This window comes from Myotis yumanensis, unplaced genomic scaffold (genome assembly GCF_028538775.1).
Source record: "Myotis yumanensis isolate MYYU_CA2020_CCGP unplaced genomic scaffold, mMyoYum1.0.hap1 SCAF_2, whole genome shotgun sequence".
Lineage (NCBI taxonomy): Eukaryota > Metazoa > Chordata > Mammalia > Chiroptera > Vespertilionidae > Myotis > Myotis yumanensis.
The window spans coordinates 162138502-162151995 of NW_027223753.1; the positions used below are offsets into that span (position 1 = coordinate 162138502).

Here is a 13494-nt window from a genome sequence, read left to right on the forward strand (position 1 = left end):
GGGTGGCACCTGGCAGATCAGGCACAGGTGTGTATTTACCAGGACTGGCCTGTGTGTGTGGCGGGGGCGGGGGGGTGGGGGGAGTACAAGGGAAAGAGGAGGAAACAGAGGTAGCTGGGGGGGTAGGCCCATGAGGTGTAAAAGTGTGGCCTCTAGCAAAGGAGGAGTTTTTACCCTTTGGAAGGAGAGGTGTTTCCTAGTGGAGACACAGATGTCCGAGAACACCTTCCCAAGGCCTGGACCCAGACCAAACCCCCTGAAGCAGGGTCCAGGGAACTTTCCCATAAAGGGCCGGAGAGTGGATGTTTCAGGCTTTGTGGGCCATGTGGTCTCTGTCTCAACTACTCACCTCTGCCGTTGCTGTGCAGAAGCAGCCAGTGAATGAGTGGGCGTGGCTGTGTCCCAATCAAACTCTATTTTCAAAACCAGGCAGTGATTAAAACGGTCAATTTTATTTTGTGTGGATTTTACTTCAATTAAAATAAAATATAATAAAATAAACACAGACCCTGGGCTTGATTTGGCCCAGGGGGTATAGCTTGTCCACACCTGCTCTAGGAGTAGATGGGAACTTACAGAGAGAAGACAAGGTCTATGCTGGCCTCCATGGGGACTGTGAGGAGTGATCAGGAGAGATCTGAGTTCAAATCCAGCTCTGCCACTTACTAGCTATGTGACCTTGAGTGAGTGACTTAACTTTCCTGAGCCTTTGTCTCCTCATCTGTAATATGGGGGACACAACAGGACCTTCTTCACTGAGTTGTTCTGAGGATCAAAGGAGACGATGCATATGAGTGTCTAGCATAATGCCTGGCTCAATACAGATTTTCTTACTGAATTTTTAAGGACTGATCATGAATTGCAGTTTCACAGCTGCAGTGGGTGCCATGACCATGGGGCCCAGGCAGTGCCATGATCAGGCCGCTGAACGACAGTGTAGAGCTCTCCTCCTTTCTCTGACTTGTATCAGACTGGAATATGAGGCAGACACAAATGTATAAGTGCCAAGTCACTGAGATTTAGGGGCTGTTTGTTGTAGCAGCAAGTCCACCCTGACCAATACAGATACATAGAGTTACACAGAGGTGCTCATCTGACAAGCAGCTCAATTAAAAACTGACTGCCACTGGAGCATCTCCCCCTGAGACTTTCAGTTTGGGGTTCGTATTTGAAAGCAGTGTTGTTTTCTCCATCCTCACCCTCTTACCACATATGGCATATGTCACATCGCACCGAGGAGCACTCATCCAGCCCGCTAGCTGGCTGCTGGGGCACGACTGCTAATCCTTTGAAATGCCACTCACCCTCAGGGCTTCCCAGAGTGAATCTGACGTAGACCACGTGGCCCATAGTGTAAGCCAGGCTTCCAGCTTTTTTTTTTTTTTTTTTAGAGTGCCTTCTCTGATGAACACAGTCAGGAGAGGACACACATGCACACACACACACACACACAAACATTCTCATAGGTGTGTTTTTTAAGAAACAATAAAATAGGCTAAAAACCAAGACTCTCTACTATTTTTGAGACTCCCATTTAGAGAACCGCTTCTGCCTCTTTTAGAAGAAGGCTTGTGGCCACCCTCACCTCAGTGACTGGTCAACTGCTCTCTGTCCTCCACTCACCCCAGCCCCTCAGTCTTGGGCACAGGAAAAGTGCACCAGCCTTGACGCTGGGAAATGGGCTGCGTGCCCAGGAGCACAGACAACGGGGGGCCCCCTGATGCGGGTGGGTCTTTCTTGCCATCTGCTTTGCCTCTTCCTTAATGTGACCGCCCCCTCCCCTTCCTCAAGAGTCAGGGCCTCATGCCTGTGCTTGCTACTCACACCAATACACTGGCATCCATTTCTGCCTGTGAGCCTCCTGCCAGGAGCCCAGGTACATCTCCCTGATGCCAGAGTGCTGCATGGTGTGCGGTGCAAGGGAATACCTCTGTATTCCCTTGTCTGCTGAGAAGTGCAAACAGTGTGGAATAACCCCAGCTGTGCAAGCACCACCTCGGACCCTCTCTTGGGCATCTATGTGAACATCGAGGATATAAGCCATGGCAAGAAGTGGGTAATTTGCTCTAGAGTAAGCCTCGGTTCAAAGAACCAGAGAGGGGGTAGGCTTTTTGATGTCTAAGAAAAATTCCTAAGGCTCTGGGAAGGGAAGGGAGAAGCCTGAGAGAAGTGATATAGGAAGGTGGCCAAATGAGTGTAATAACCAAGGGAGTGGGGGGAGGAGGCAGAGTTGAAATGGTGACCAGGTGGTAACCCTTGTTGGTTCTCCTCCCTGTGGCTGGGCCTGTGCAGATTTCCTGCTGTTGGCCAGTGAAGGTGTCCCACGATGTCTGTGGCCGACGAGACAGCGTGGCTGGTTGAAGCAGCAGGACTCCACTCTGCTCTGAAAGTTCAGGCTAGCAGGTGCCAACAATCACTGCAGTTTCTCCTTCCTTCCTTCCTTCCTTCCTTCCTTCCTTCCTTCCTTCCTTCCTTCCTCCCTCCCTCCCTCCCTCCCTCCCTCCCTTCTCTCTCTCTCTCTCTCTCTCTCTCTCTCTCTCTCTCTCTCTCTCTCTCTCCCTTTTCTTTCTTTCTTTTCTCTTTCTTCCTTCCTTCCTTCCTTCCTTCCTTCCTTCCTTCCTTCCTTCCTTCCTTTCTTTCTTTCTTTCTTTCTTTCTTTCTTTCTTTCTTTCTTTCTTTCTCTGTCCCCATAGTAAGTGACATGGAATCCGCAGGGGTGGGAGAAGAACATTTTTATGGCACCTCTTCCACCTTCATTTCCTCTCCAAAATGTGTCCAATTTTAGTATTCACAACTCCACTTGGAGGCAGGCAGAATTCTAATTCCCATTTTACAAAGAAGGAAATCAAGGCTCTGTGAGGTTAAGAAGCCTGCCCCAGGGCACAGAACTGGTAAGATCCAGGATTCAGAGATTTTCATCCCCAAAACCCATGAGTTTGCAACTATATACCAACTCCTTCTCAAGTGAGCCCACTTAAAAGTTACAGAAATCCAAAACACCAATCAGAAAGAATGTATGTACCCCTATGTTCATAGCAGCACAATTTACAATAGCTGAGATCTGGAAACAGCCTCAGTGCCTGTCAGTACATGAGTGGATAAAAAAGTTGTGGTACATTTATACCATGGAATACTATGCAGCTGTAAAAAAAAAAAAGAGAGAGAGAATCTCTTACCATTTGAGACAGCATGGAGGGACCTGGAGGACCTGGAGAACATTATGCTAAGTGAAATAAGCCAGTCAGAGAAGGATAAGTATCACATGACCTCACTCATATGTGGAATCTAATGAACAAAATAAACTGATGAACAAAGTAGATCCAGATACAGAGAAGCATGGGATAGACTGACGAATCTCAGAGGTGGGGGTGGAGGGGTGGGAGGGGAAAGATTAACTGGGGAATTTATATGCATATATGCATAGCCCAAGGATACAAACAATAGAGTGATGAAGGCCTGGGAGGGGCGGGTGTGGGGTAGAGGCAGTCAATGGAGGGAGGAAAGGGGACATCTGTAGTACTTTCAAAAATAAAAATTTTTTAAATAAATAAATATAAACCACACACAAAAAAAATAAAGGAATTTTAGCCAGCCAGTATAGCTCAGTGGTTGAGCACCGACCTATGAACCAGGAGGTCACAGTTTGATTCCATCAGGGCACATGCCCAGGTTTTGGCCTCAATCCCCAGAAGGAGGCATGCAGGAGACAGCTGATAGACAATTCTCTCATCACTGATGTTTCTCTCTCTCTCTCTCTCTCTCTCTCTCTCTCTCTCTCTCTCTTTCTCTCTCTCCCTACCTTGCTATAATCAATAAAAATATATTTTTTTTAAAAGTAAAGTCCAGGACTCTCAAACTTACTAAATAAAACTTACTAAATAAAAAAATCTATGGGTGAGGTGCAGAAAGCTGCATTTTCAACAAGCCTGCCCGGTGATTCTGAGCACGCTGACTGTGGAGAGCCTCTCCCACAGGAGAGAGAGGTTATAACTGACCCAGCAGTCCTTCCCTCCGGGCTCGCCAGCGAAACCACTGACTCTGGGCCAGGTGCTCCACTTATCTGGGGAAGCCACGAAGGCCTGGGTGCTTGTGATGAATGCTGAGCTCACAGAGGAACCAAAATAGTTCCGTCCCCTCATGCATTTATACCAAAAAACAGCTGCAAAGGTGTGGCGAGAGCTGGGGACCATAAAAGCTTTTGAGAACATGAACCATGGGGTAATCATGATAATTTACCTTTTTAATTAAAAAGACCTTCACTACACAAAAATAGCTTACAGAGGCATGCACCCTTTGATCTTGCAATGCCACGTTTGGGAATTTATCCTTCAGAAATTCTTTATGCTTGTACATATGCACAAGATTATTCAATGCAGAACTGATTATAATAGCAGCCAAAGACTGGAGATAATCCAAATGCCATGATTGTGGAACTGATGAAATAAATTACAGCGCATTCATACAATGAAAAATAATGAGGAAACTGTATGTAATGATATGGAAATGTCTCCAAGATAGATCGTTAGGGGGAAAATCGAGGTGCGGAACACATGTATAATACGCTATCTTTTGTGTATAAAAGGGGAGTAATCAGAATCCCCATTCATATTTGCTGGTATATCATCAAGAAACGCTGGAAATAATATAAAAACGGTGTGGTGACCTCTGGGGCAGGGAATGGAATTGAACAGACGGGGAGCAAGGATGATTATACTTTGGGGTTTGGAACCATGTGGGTGCATCATTTATTCAACGAGTAAATAATAAAATAAAAATTTAAACAGCCATTTATTGCGGCCCTTGGAACAAGCAGTCTGGTCTGGTTCTCCACACCCACCGGTCTTGGTGTCCGTGGGGAGCTCTTCAGACCGGGAGTGTGTTTCAGAGCCACTGCCATTCGCGTGGCTGCCCTGGTTGGCGGTGGTGCGCCAGACCAGAATGCAGATGTTCATTGTCCAACACGGCAGTGGGAGGACAGGTCTTTGAGTTTCTTACTGAGGAGAACCAGCTCCACAAAGGCTCTGGGATTGGAGTCCACGGAGCACTAGACAGCTCCAGGAGAGGAGGGCCCCGGCTGCCCAGGACTGAGCGCTCAGCTAGTACTGAGGCATCAGCTGTTCTCGGCTCACCCGGGAGGAGTGGTGGTAGCGGTCCCGAGTGGCGAAGTCTGCGTTCTCTTGGGTGAGCTGAGTCATCTCCATGTCAACCCTCGCCAGGGACGGCGCCAAAATGATCTGCTCTTGTGGGGATCGCAAGCTCCTTTGGTGAGAGAAACACAGAGGACCGTCAGAAGGAAAGACCAAGCGCTGAACAGGGAAGAGGACTCTCCCCTGGGAGAGAAAAAGTATTTGCAAAAAAAAAAAAACACATTATTGTCCTTAGTATTGAACATATATGTTAAAAAAAAAACAACTGTATCTATTTTTGTTCATGAGGCAGAGAAGCATCGAACAAACTGTCAAACTATAGCGGAAAGGCTGGGGAGGGTTGAGGGGGAGGTAAGAGATCAACCGAAGGACTTGTATGCATGCATATAAGCATAACCAATGGACGCAAGACACAGGCGGGGGGGCGGGGGGGGAAGGTGGAGGTGGTGAGGGCATGTACGGGGGCTCGGGGGCGGGGGGGGAAGATAGGGGAGGCCAAGAGAAGGTCAATGGGGGGAAAAAGGAAACATATGTACTGCTATTTGTAATACTTTAAATAAAATAAAATTTAAAAAAACACAACTCGTGCAACTTACATGTACAAATGTTTATGAATAAAGTATGAGAAATGAGTATAAAATAAGGAGAGAAGTGACTTTTACCTTTCTTTAGCATAAATGTATAAAAGTGTACAAAATAACCATCCAGTGTCATGCTGGGACTCGATAGCATTTCTTTGCTTTTTTGTCAAGTGAAATAATGGAATGGAGAGGCTGGAAAACAGAGAAGAGTAGAAAGAGAAACCTCTTTGGTTCCTGGGAAAGAAAGTTGAGCGAGGAATGATTTCCAGAGCTGAGGCTGACATAGCAGGCAGCTCGGAGACACACCACAAAGGCTTTGACACCACGTTGGCCTGAAGACAAAGAACACATCCCGATGTGGATTCCACTGTCACCGAAGTGCCGACGTACAGTTGGAGTTGGAACAAAATGGACACACAAGGAAAGTGCCAGAGGCTAAGGAGTAAGGAGAGATTCGCCGGCGGTCAGGGATGTGCAGGGGATGGATACAGTCATGGCTCTGCCCCCATCAGCCCAGTGGCCTCAGAAAAACCGCCCCACCTCCTTGTGCCAAAGACTTTGTCCAACCTTAGCCGTGATTGCCCCTTAGAAATTTAACCGAAAAGAATCATCTACTTTACAAGTAGCAATGTCAATTGTTTCAATAAGGGTTATATGTGAGAGTTGTAAAGACATTTTTAAAGGTATAAATCTAACGTTTCAATCTTTAAAAGTTAAGCAGAAAGCTTCAACTGACTTTGGCAAAAAGTGCTGTTACAGAAATTCAGATCACATGATGAAGGCCTTGCAGCCACTGAGAGCATATCTGAATTAGGTTGAGGTTTTCTGAGAAATGAATTAACTTCCATAAAGGTTGAATCTTCAAGAAATAAAGTTGAGAAGTGTCAAAAATGCCATCCCAGTGAACATAGAAGTGTTTTTGCCAATGTATTTTTTTCATTAATGCTGGTTTGTTTATTTGTTTGTTTTTAAAAAGGTGAAACCATTACATTCTTCTAAGTTCTGGCAAATAATATGCCTCACTTTCTAATCTAGAATGGTCTAAAAATTCTCACCTGGGCAGTTGCTAGGACTTTAGGAAAGAAAGCCTTGTCAAGGTCAGACTAAATTTCACATAATTCTAGGAATTGTAGGGGTAATACAGGGAGCAACTTAATCAAATTCCTTTGCCCAAACACTTTCACCACACCATTACTCTTCTTTGATTTTGCAGAGCATCTGGGTCCATAGTTGTAAACAAGCAAAAAAACAAACAACCAAACTTCAAAATTACAAAATAGAAAACACAGCTACCAATTTCTACTTTTTAAAAACAATCACCATTTCTTGGTCCTTTCACCTTCCTACATAATCATCACAAAACATCGCCCAGGAGCCACGGTGAGGCCAGCAAGTGTAATGTTGAGACTTAGCTGATGCCTCCATCGCCCACTTCACAAGCCCACGGAGCTATGCATAGTGTGGACTGGGTTCTATTCCAACCAAAGTATTGCCCTCTTCTAAGAATAATCTCCTGATACATTCTTCTTTCTACATAGCACCACAGTGACCGCAGAGGTGAAATTCTAGGAATTCAGAAAGCAACAGAAGGAGTAGTGGCCTCCCATGGCCATGTGTAGGCTTTAAAACTGCAAATGCCTAAAAATATCCCTGTAAATCAGATAGGGCCCAATACTCTTAGCCACTCAGCAGCTCCAGATCTGTAGGCAGCCTCTACACAGAAGCTCTTTCCACTAAAACTCAACTTTTCCTCAGGACGAGGTGACAGGGAAAAGAGACCAGTGCGGGAGTGTTGTGATCTGAGTCACCCAGCCTGGGGCCTCAGATGGGAAGAGAGGCAGAGAGGTGACCCCACCCCTCCCACAGCTCCGCACACTGAATGTTAGCCCCGCTTCCAAGCAGATGACAGGGATCTCCCCACACACCACCCTCCCTCCCAGCCTTTACCCTGTCAGTTTCCATGGCCCCACTCCTTTGTCTTCACCATCCCAGGCTCTAGCACAGTGGTTCTCAACCTTCTGGCCCTTTAAATACAGTTCCTCATGTTGTGACCCAACCATAAAATTATTTTCGTTGCTACTTCATAACTGTAATGTTGCTACTGTTATGAATTGTAATGTAAATATCTGATATGCAGGATGGTCTTAGGCGACCCCTGTGAAAGGGTCGTTCGACCGCCAAAGGGGTCGCGACCCACAGGTTGAGAACCGCTGCTCTAGAAGCAAGCTTTAATTCCTTGTGCAATCTTGAACAAGTTGGTAGTGCTTATAAGACTTGTCTTAAAAAGGATTCTTGGAAGGCAGGAAGGGGGAGTTACTGTTTACTAGACGGAGTGTTTCTGTTTTTGCAAGACAAAGAGTTCTGGAGATGCATGGTGGTGGTGGTGGCACAACAATATGAATGTCCTTAAAACCACTGCACTGTACACTTAAGAAGGGTAAAATGCTACATTTTATGTTCTCTGTACTACATCACAATTAAAAATATGGGGGGGGGGGGGCGATTCTGAATGTACATCTGGGATCCAAGGGAAAGGGTCCATCAGCAATATCTGGGCATGGAAGGTAGAAATACTGGCAAGTGCAACCCAGACATCTAGATTGTCAAAAACAAACCAACAAAATGAAACCATAATAAACACTTGATTGAGTTCTGCCTGGATTTTCCCAGCCTGCAGCGTTGCTTCCTCGAAGGAGGAGGAAACGTAATTTCCTAGAGTCCCAAGGCCTTCGAAGGTGAGGTAGCATTGTCTCCGGAAGGGTGAAGAAGGAGGAAAGAGATTAGGGCACTCAAGAAATCTTACATTCTCCATGAGGCCTTCTCCTATTTCTCAGGAGAGTCGATTCTTCCCTTTTCCTGTGTGTTTGAACACGGAGGTACCCCAGAAATCCTCCAAGATCCCTGCTCTATATATTTCTGTACTTGGCTTCTGCACTTCACCAACACAGATCAATGGCCTTTGGGCTTAACCTTGTGTGTGATGATGTGCTGATGCTAGTGTGTCTCGGACTATGAACTCACTGAGAGTAGCTCTCTGGACTGAGCACCCGCAATCAGATTCTACATAAAGCCCCTGTTCATGATTCCTGAGAATAGAAAGCAGGAGGACATGAGCCAGAGGAAGCTTCTGATGAGCTGAGGCTGGGGGCTGGGCGGGGGAGGGCAGTGAGGAGCAGAATCTGAGTCTCCTCCAGGGTCTCAATGGTTGGGTTCCCTCACACAATACACCCTGGCCCAGTTAGGAGTGGGACCCAGGACACTCATCCACCCTGGTCCTGGCCCCAGATTAGCACTGACCTGCAGGAGGGGATCAGAAGAGACCGCATCCATCTGAAAAAGCTGAAGTTGGAGGCTGATCCTACAGGGAAGACATATACATGAATATTGCTGAAGGCTCTCGATATGCATCTAGAATCCCAGTTTTAATAGAATATATATCCTCTGACACACATGCACAATTAGTATAATTTTTTCCCCTTTTTCAGCCTAACCAAATTATATATATATAATGCTAATTAACCAGGACGCTGTAACAGGTCAACCCGAACAGGAGGAGGTTGCGCGCCCAGCGTCTGGGGCGGGGCGGCAGGGGCCTCCATACGCCTGCACTGGGGGAGGGCCTGATCAGCAGTGGCCACAGCTGCTTCAAGGGCCAGAGAGGGAGGCAGGGCCAGACTGGCAGCGGCCGCGGCTGCTTTGGAGCCCGGGGAGCCAGGCAGAGCCGGACCGGCAACTCGAGGTGGGCAGCATCGTGCAATTTCAAATCGTGCGCTGGGCTGCTCGTATTCATAATAATATTCCCTGACAGCAGCCTGCGAAGGACTTCATACCCATATGTAGTTTCCAAAAATTTATTTCTAAATTTCAAATTCTCAAGAAAGAAACTGAATAAAGTGCTATAGAGAAAAAAAGCAGACGACTTGCTAACTTCAGTCCTATGAATTTAAAAAATTTTGATATTTTTTTTCTTAGATTCAAACTATGTGTTAAATATGTGCTATAAAATCCCCTACTAGACCACACGCCCTTTGAGGATAGGAAGCACGTCTTCTCCATCTTGTAACACTCCCCACACCCACAGGAGCTGGCACCCAGGAACTTTTCCACGCGTGTTAAGCGAATCCGATTGCTCACAGTGTAGAAATGTTAGAGCTGAAGTTGGAAGTGAGATTCTTGTTGATACTGACTAAATACACCGAAATCAGACACACTCATTAGAATAGGGCTGATCAGCTTTTAAAAAATATATTTTTATTGATTTCAGAGAGGCAGGGAGAAGAAGAGATAGAAACATCAATGATGAGCGAGAATCACTGATAGTTGCCTCCTGCATGCCCCCTACTCGGTATCGAGCCTGCAACCCAGGCATACACCCTGACCAGGAATGGATCTGTGACCTCCTGGGTCATAGGTTGACACTCAACCACTGAGCCACACCAGCTGGGCCTAATCAACTTTTTAAAAAAACAAAACAAAAACCTCATCCCTTCTTTGGTGTGGGTTTTTTTAAAATCTCATATAATGAATTACATATAACTTTAGGAAACCAAATCAAATGTCATTTTATAAAATGTTCTTCTAAATTATATATATTTGCATTAATATCTACAATTGCAAACAGAAAGTTTCTAACATATTCTGATGTTGTCTGGAGGAAGCAAATAAACAAACATTTTATCAACTGACCTTTCTTATTGCGATCATTTGGAGTCTAAGTTATCTAAATTTTAGATGGAGACTGGCCTGAAATTTTATTTCATACCTTCCTGTGAATAGATTTCTGGGAATGATTTGAATTTCTTAGGATCAAACTAACTCCTAAGAAATTTAGAAGCAAACACTGATGTAATCACTGTGTTAATTAAAATATATTCTGTCCCTTAAATTAGTTGGTGTAAGGACCTCTTGTTAGCATGACTATTCTAAAGCATTTTTATTGTTTCTTAAACACCCTCACAGACACACCCACAAATAATGTTTAATCGGGGAACTGTAGCCCAGTCAAGTTGACTCAAAAAATTAACCATCACAGGAGGCTTCGCAGAGGAGGGAGGCTTTTGAAGGATCCTGAACTGAGAGATCTGCGTTTTCATCACAGGTCACCCTGAGGGCCTTAGCAGGGCATGTCTTCACTCTGGGATTTACTGCTCTCCCTTCTACTCTACCATCTTTACCGAAAGTCCTCGAAAGCATTATTCTTAATGTGCATGTGACTTCAAGTGTATGAAGTACATTTCTTTCAAAAATATACATCAAATTATTCTAATTCTGAAGAATTTTTTCTTCAGTTTGCCTGGATTGCTGTGGTTCATTTAGTTAGGACTTAGAGCTAATTGCTTTATTTTAAATTGGGGCATCATAGAATTTTGTTGAAAAGGGCTCTCAAATGTATTTTTTTTTAAATAGTTTTATTGTTGAGACTTAACTGTAAATCACCATAGAGTATTGATTATACTTTCTTACTATTATATTCCTGATGCTCTGATATTTGGGGCCTTGATCCTAGAGATAGCAAAGAACTCCCCTGTGTTCACTCCCCTTTGATATACAAATCAACCAAACCAGAGCCCACACCCCCAAATTCTCACACAAAGAGCCAATACGCCCCTGCCCTAAATCATGCTATGGCCACATACCAGACAACTAGAGACCACCCCTATATACTCTTTTCTGTCTGGTTTCTTCCACGCAGCATAATTATATGAGTTTCATCCATGTTATTGTATGTTCCTTTTATTACTGAGTATTCCATTGTAGAAGTACATTGGCTAGTTCATATAGCAGGTATATGTTTGACTTTTAATAACCTGCCAAACTGTTTTACAAAGTGATTGTATTATTTTATTTCCACCAGTAGTATACGATAGTTCTAGTTGCTCCACATCCTTGCCAACACTTGGCATGATGAGTATTTTTAATTTTAACTCCTCTAATATGTGTGTAGTAGTATAATACTGTGGTTTTAATTTGTATTTCCTAATCACTAATCATGTTGAGCATCTTTTCATATGCATATGACTTTCCATATAAGTATTTTATTTTATTGTTTTATTGATTTTTAGAGAGGGAGAAAGAAAGAAAGAGAGAGATAGAGAGAAACATCAATGGGAGAAAGATACAGTGATAGGTTGCCTCTCACACATGCCCTGACTGGCGATTGAACCCACAGCCTAGATATGTGCCCTGACTAGGAATCGAACCCATGACCTTCTGGTGCATGGGATGATACTCCAACCAACTGAGCCACACATGCCAGGACTCATATAAATATTTTAGAGTCTGCTTGCTAACTTCCACAAAAAAAGGCAGCAGAGATTTTTATTGGGATTATGTCGAATCTGTAGAGCAATTTGGGGAGAATTAATGTCTTAAGAATATTGAATCTTCCAATTCATGAACTTAGTATATGTCTTCATTTATTTATTTAATTTCCTCTTTACTTTCTTCTCAGAAATGTTTTTGTTTTCCTCTTCTAGTTTGTAAATAGGGTGAATTACATAGAATAATTCAGAATGTTAAACCAACCTTGAATTCCTGAGATAAACCTATTTGGTTATAATGTATTATCCTTTTTATATTTTTTTATTCAGCTTGGTAAAACTTTGTTACAAATTTTTGTATCTATGGTCATGAGGGATATTGGTGTGTAGTTCTCCAAAAAGTTTGCATAGAATTTATATTCTTTCTTCCTTAAATGTTTGATAGGTTTCATTAGTGAAGCCATCTGAGTTTTCTTTGTGGGAAGGTTTTAATAACAAGTTTAACTTCTTTACTAGATGACTTAAATAGCCTTATTTTTCTTCTAGAATGAACTTTGATAGTTTGTCTTTTTCAAGGAATTTTCCCAATCCATCTAAGTTGTCATATATATTGGCATAAAGCTGTTTAAAAATATTTATTTATTTTCCTTTTAATATCTATAGATTTTCTAGTAATGTCATCTCCCTCACTCCTGATACTGGTCATTTTTTACCTTCTCTCCTTTTATTATGATCACTCTGGCTAAAAGTTTGTCATCTGTATTGATATCACATAACCAGTTTCTTGTTTTATTGGCATTCTCTACTTTTTTTCTATTTTATATATTATTGATTTCTACTTTTATCTTCATTGCTTCTTTGTTTCTCTTATTTGGGTTTAATTTGCTCTTCTTTCTCTAGTTTTCTTAAGTTGGGAGTTGGGGGTCATTGATTTAAGACCTTTCTTCTTTTCTAATATGAACATTTGATGCTAGAAACTTCCTTCTAAGTACCGAATTAGCTGCATCCCACAATTTTGATGTTATATTTTCATTTTCATTCAGTTTCAAATATTTTGTAATTTTACTTATTATTTCTTCTTTGAACCCTCAGTTATTTCATTTCTTTACTTGATTTAGCATTGTTTAGTGTTCTTAGTAATTTAGTGTTCTTTAGTTTCTAAATATTTGGGGATTTCCCAATACTAGATATCTTTCTGGTATTTATTTCTAATTTACTTCTCCTTTGGTCAGAGACCATACTTTGTTCTTGAATTTACTTGAATACCTTTAAATATATCGAGACTTTTTATGTCCTAAAAATATGGTAAATATTTCATTTATATTTTAAAAGAATATATATTCTTCTGTTAGGTGGAATGGTCTATAAATCTTAGTTTGTCTAGGTTTGTAGATAATGTTTTTCAAGTCTTCTAATGTCTTACCAATATTAAGCCTACTTGTTTTATCGATTATTGAGAGAGGTATTGAAACCTCTTATTTTAATTATGAATTTTTCTATTTCTTG

General features: G+C 42.8%; 1 protein-coding gene across 1 annotated transcript in view; it reads right to left on the reverse strand.

Annotated features, from left to right (window-relative positions):
• Positions 1-4258: 4258 nt before the first annotated feature.
• The window catches only part of SLC12A8 (solute carrier family 12 member 8), a 142445-nt gene continuing 133209 nt past the window's right edge, over positions 4259-13494 (reverse strand). Inside the window, exons 12-13 of the mRNA XM_070403583.1 lie at positions 9026-9086; positions 4259-5259 (exon numbers count right to left, since the gene is read on the reverse strand). Of these exons, the coding sequence (XP_070259684.1) occupies positions 5097-5259; positions 9026-9086 (224 nt within the window). The 3' untranslated portion in view covers positions 4259-5096. The remainder of the gene's footprint in view (positions 5260-9025; positions 9087-13494) is intronic.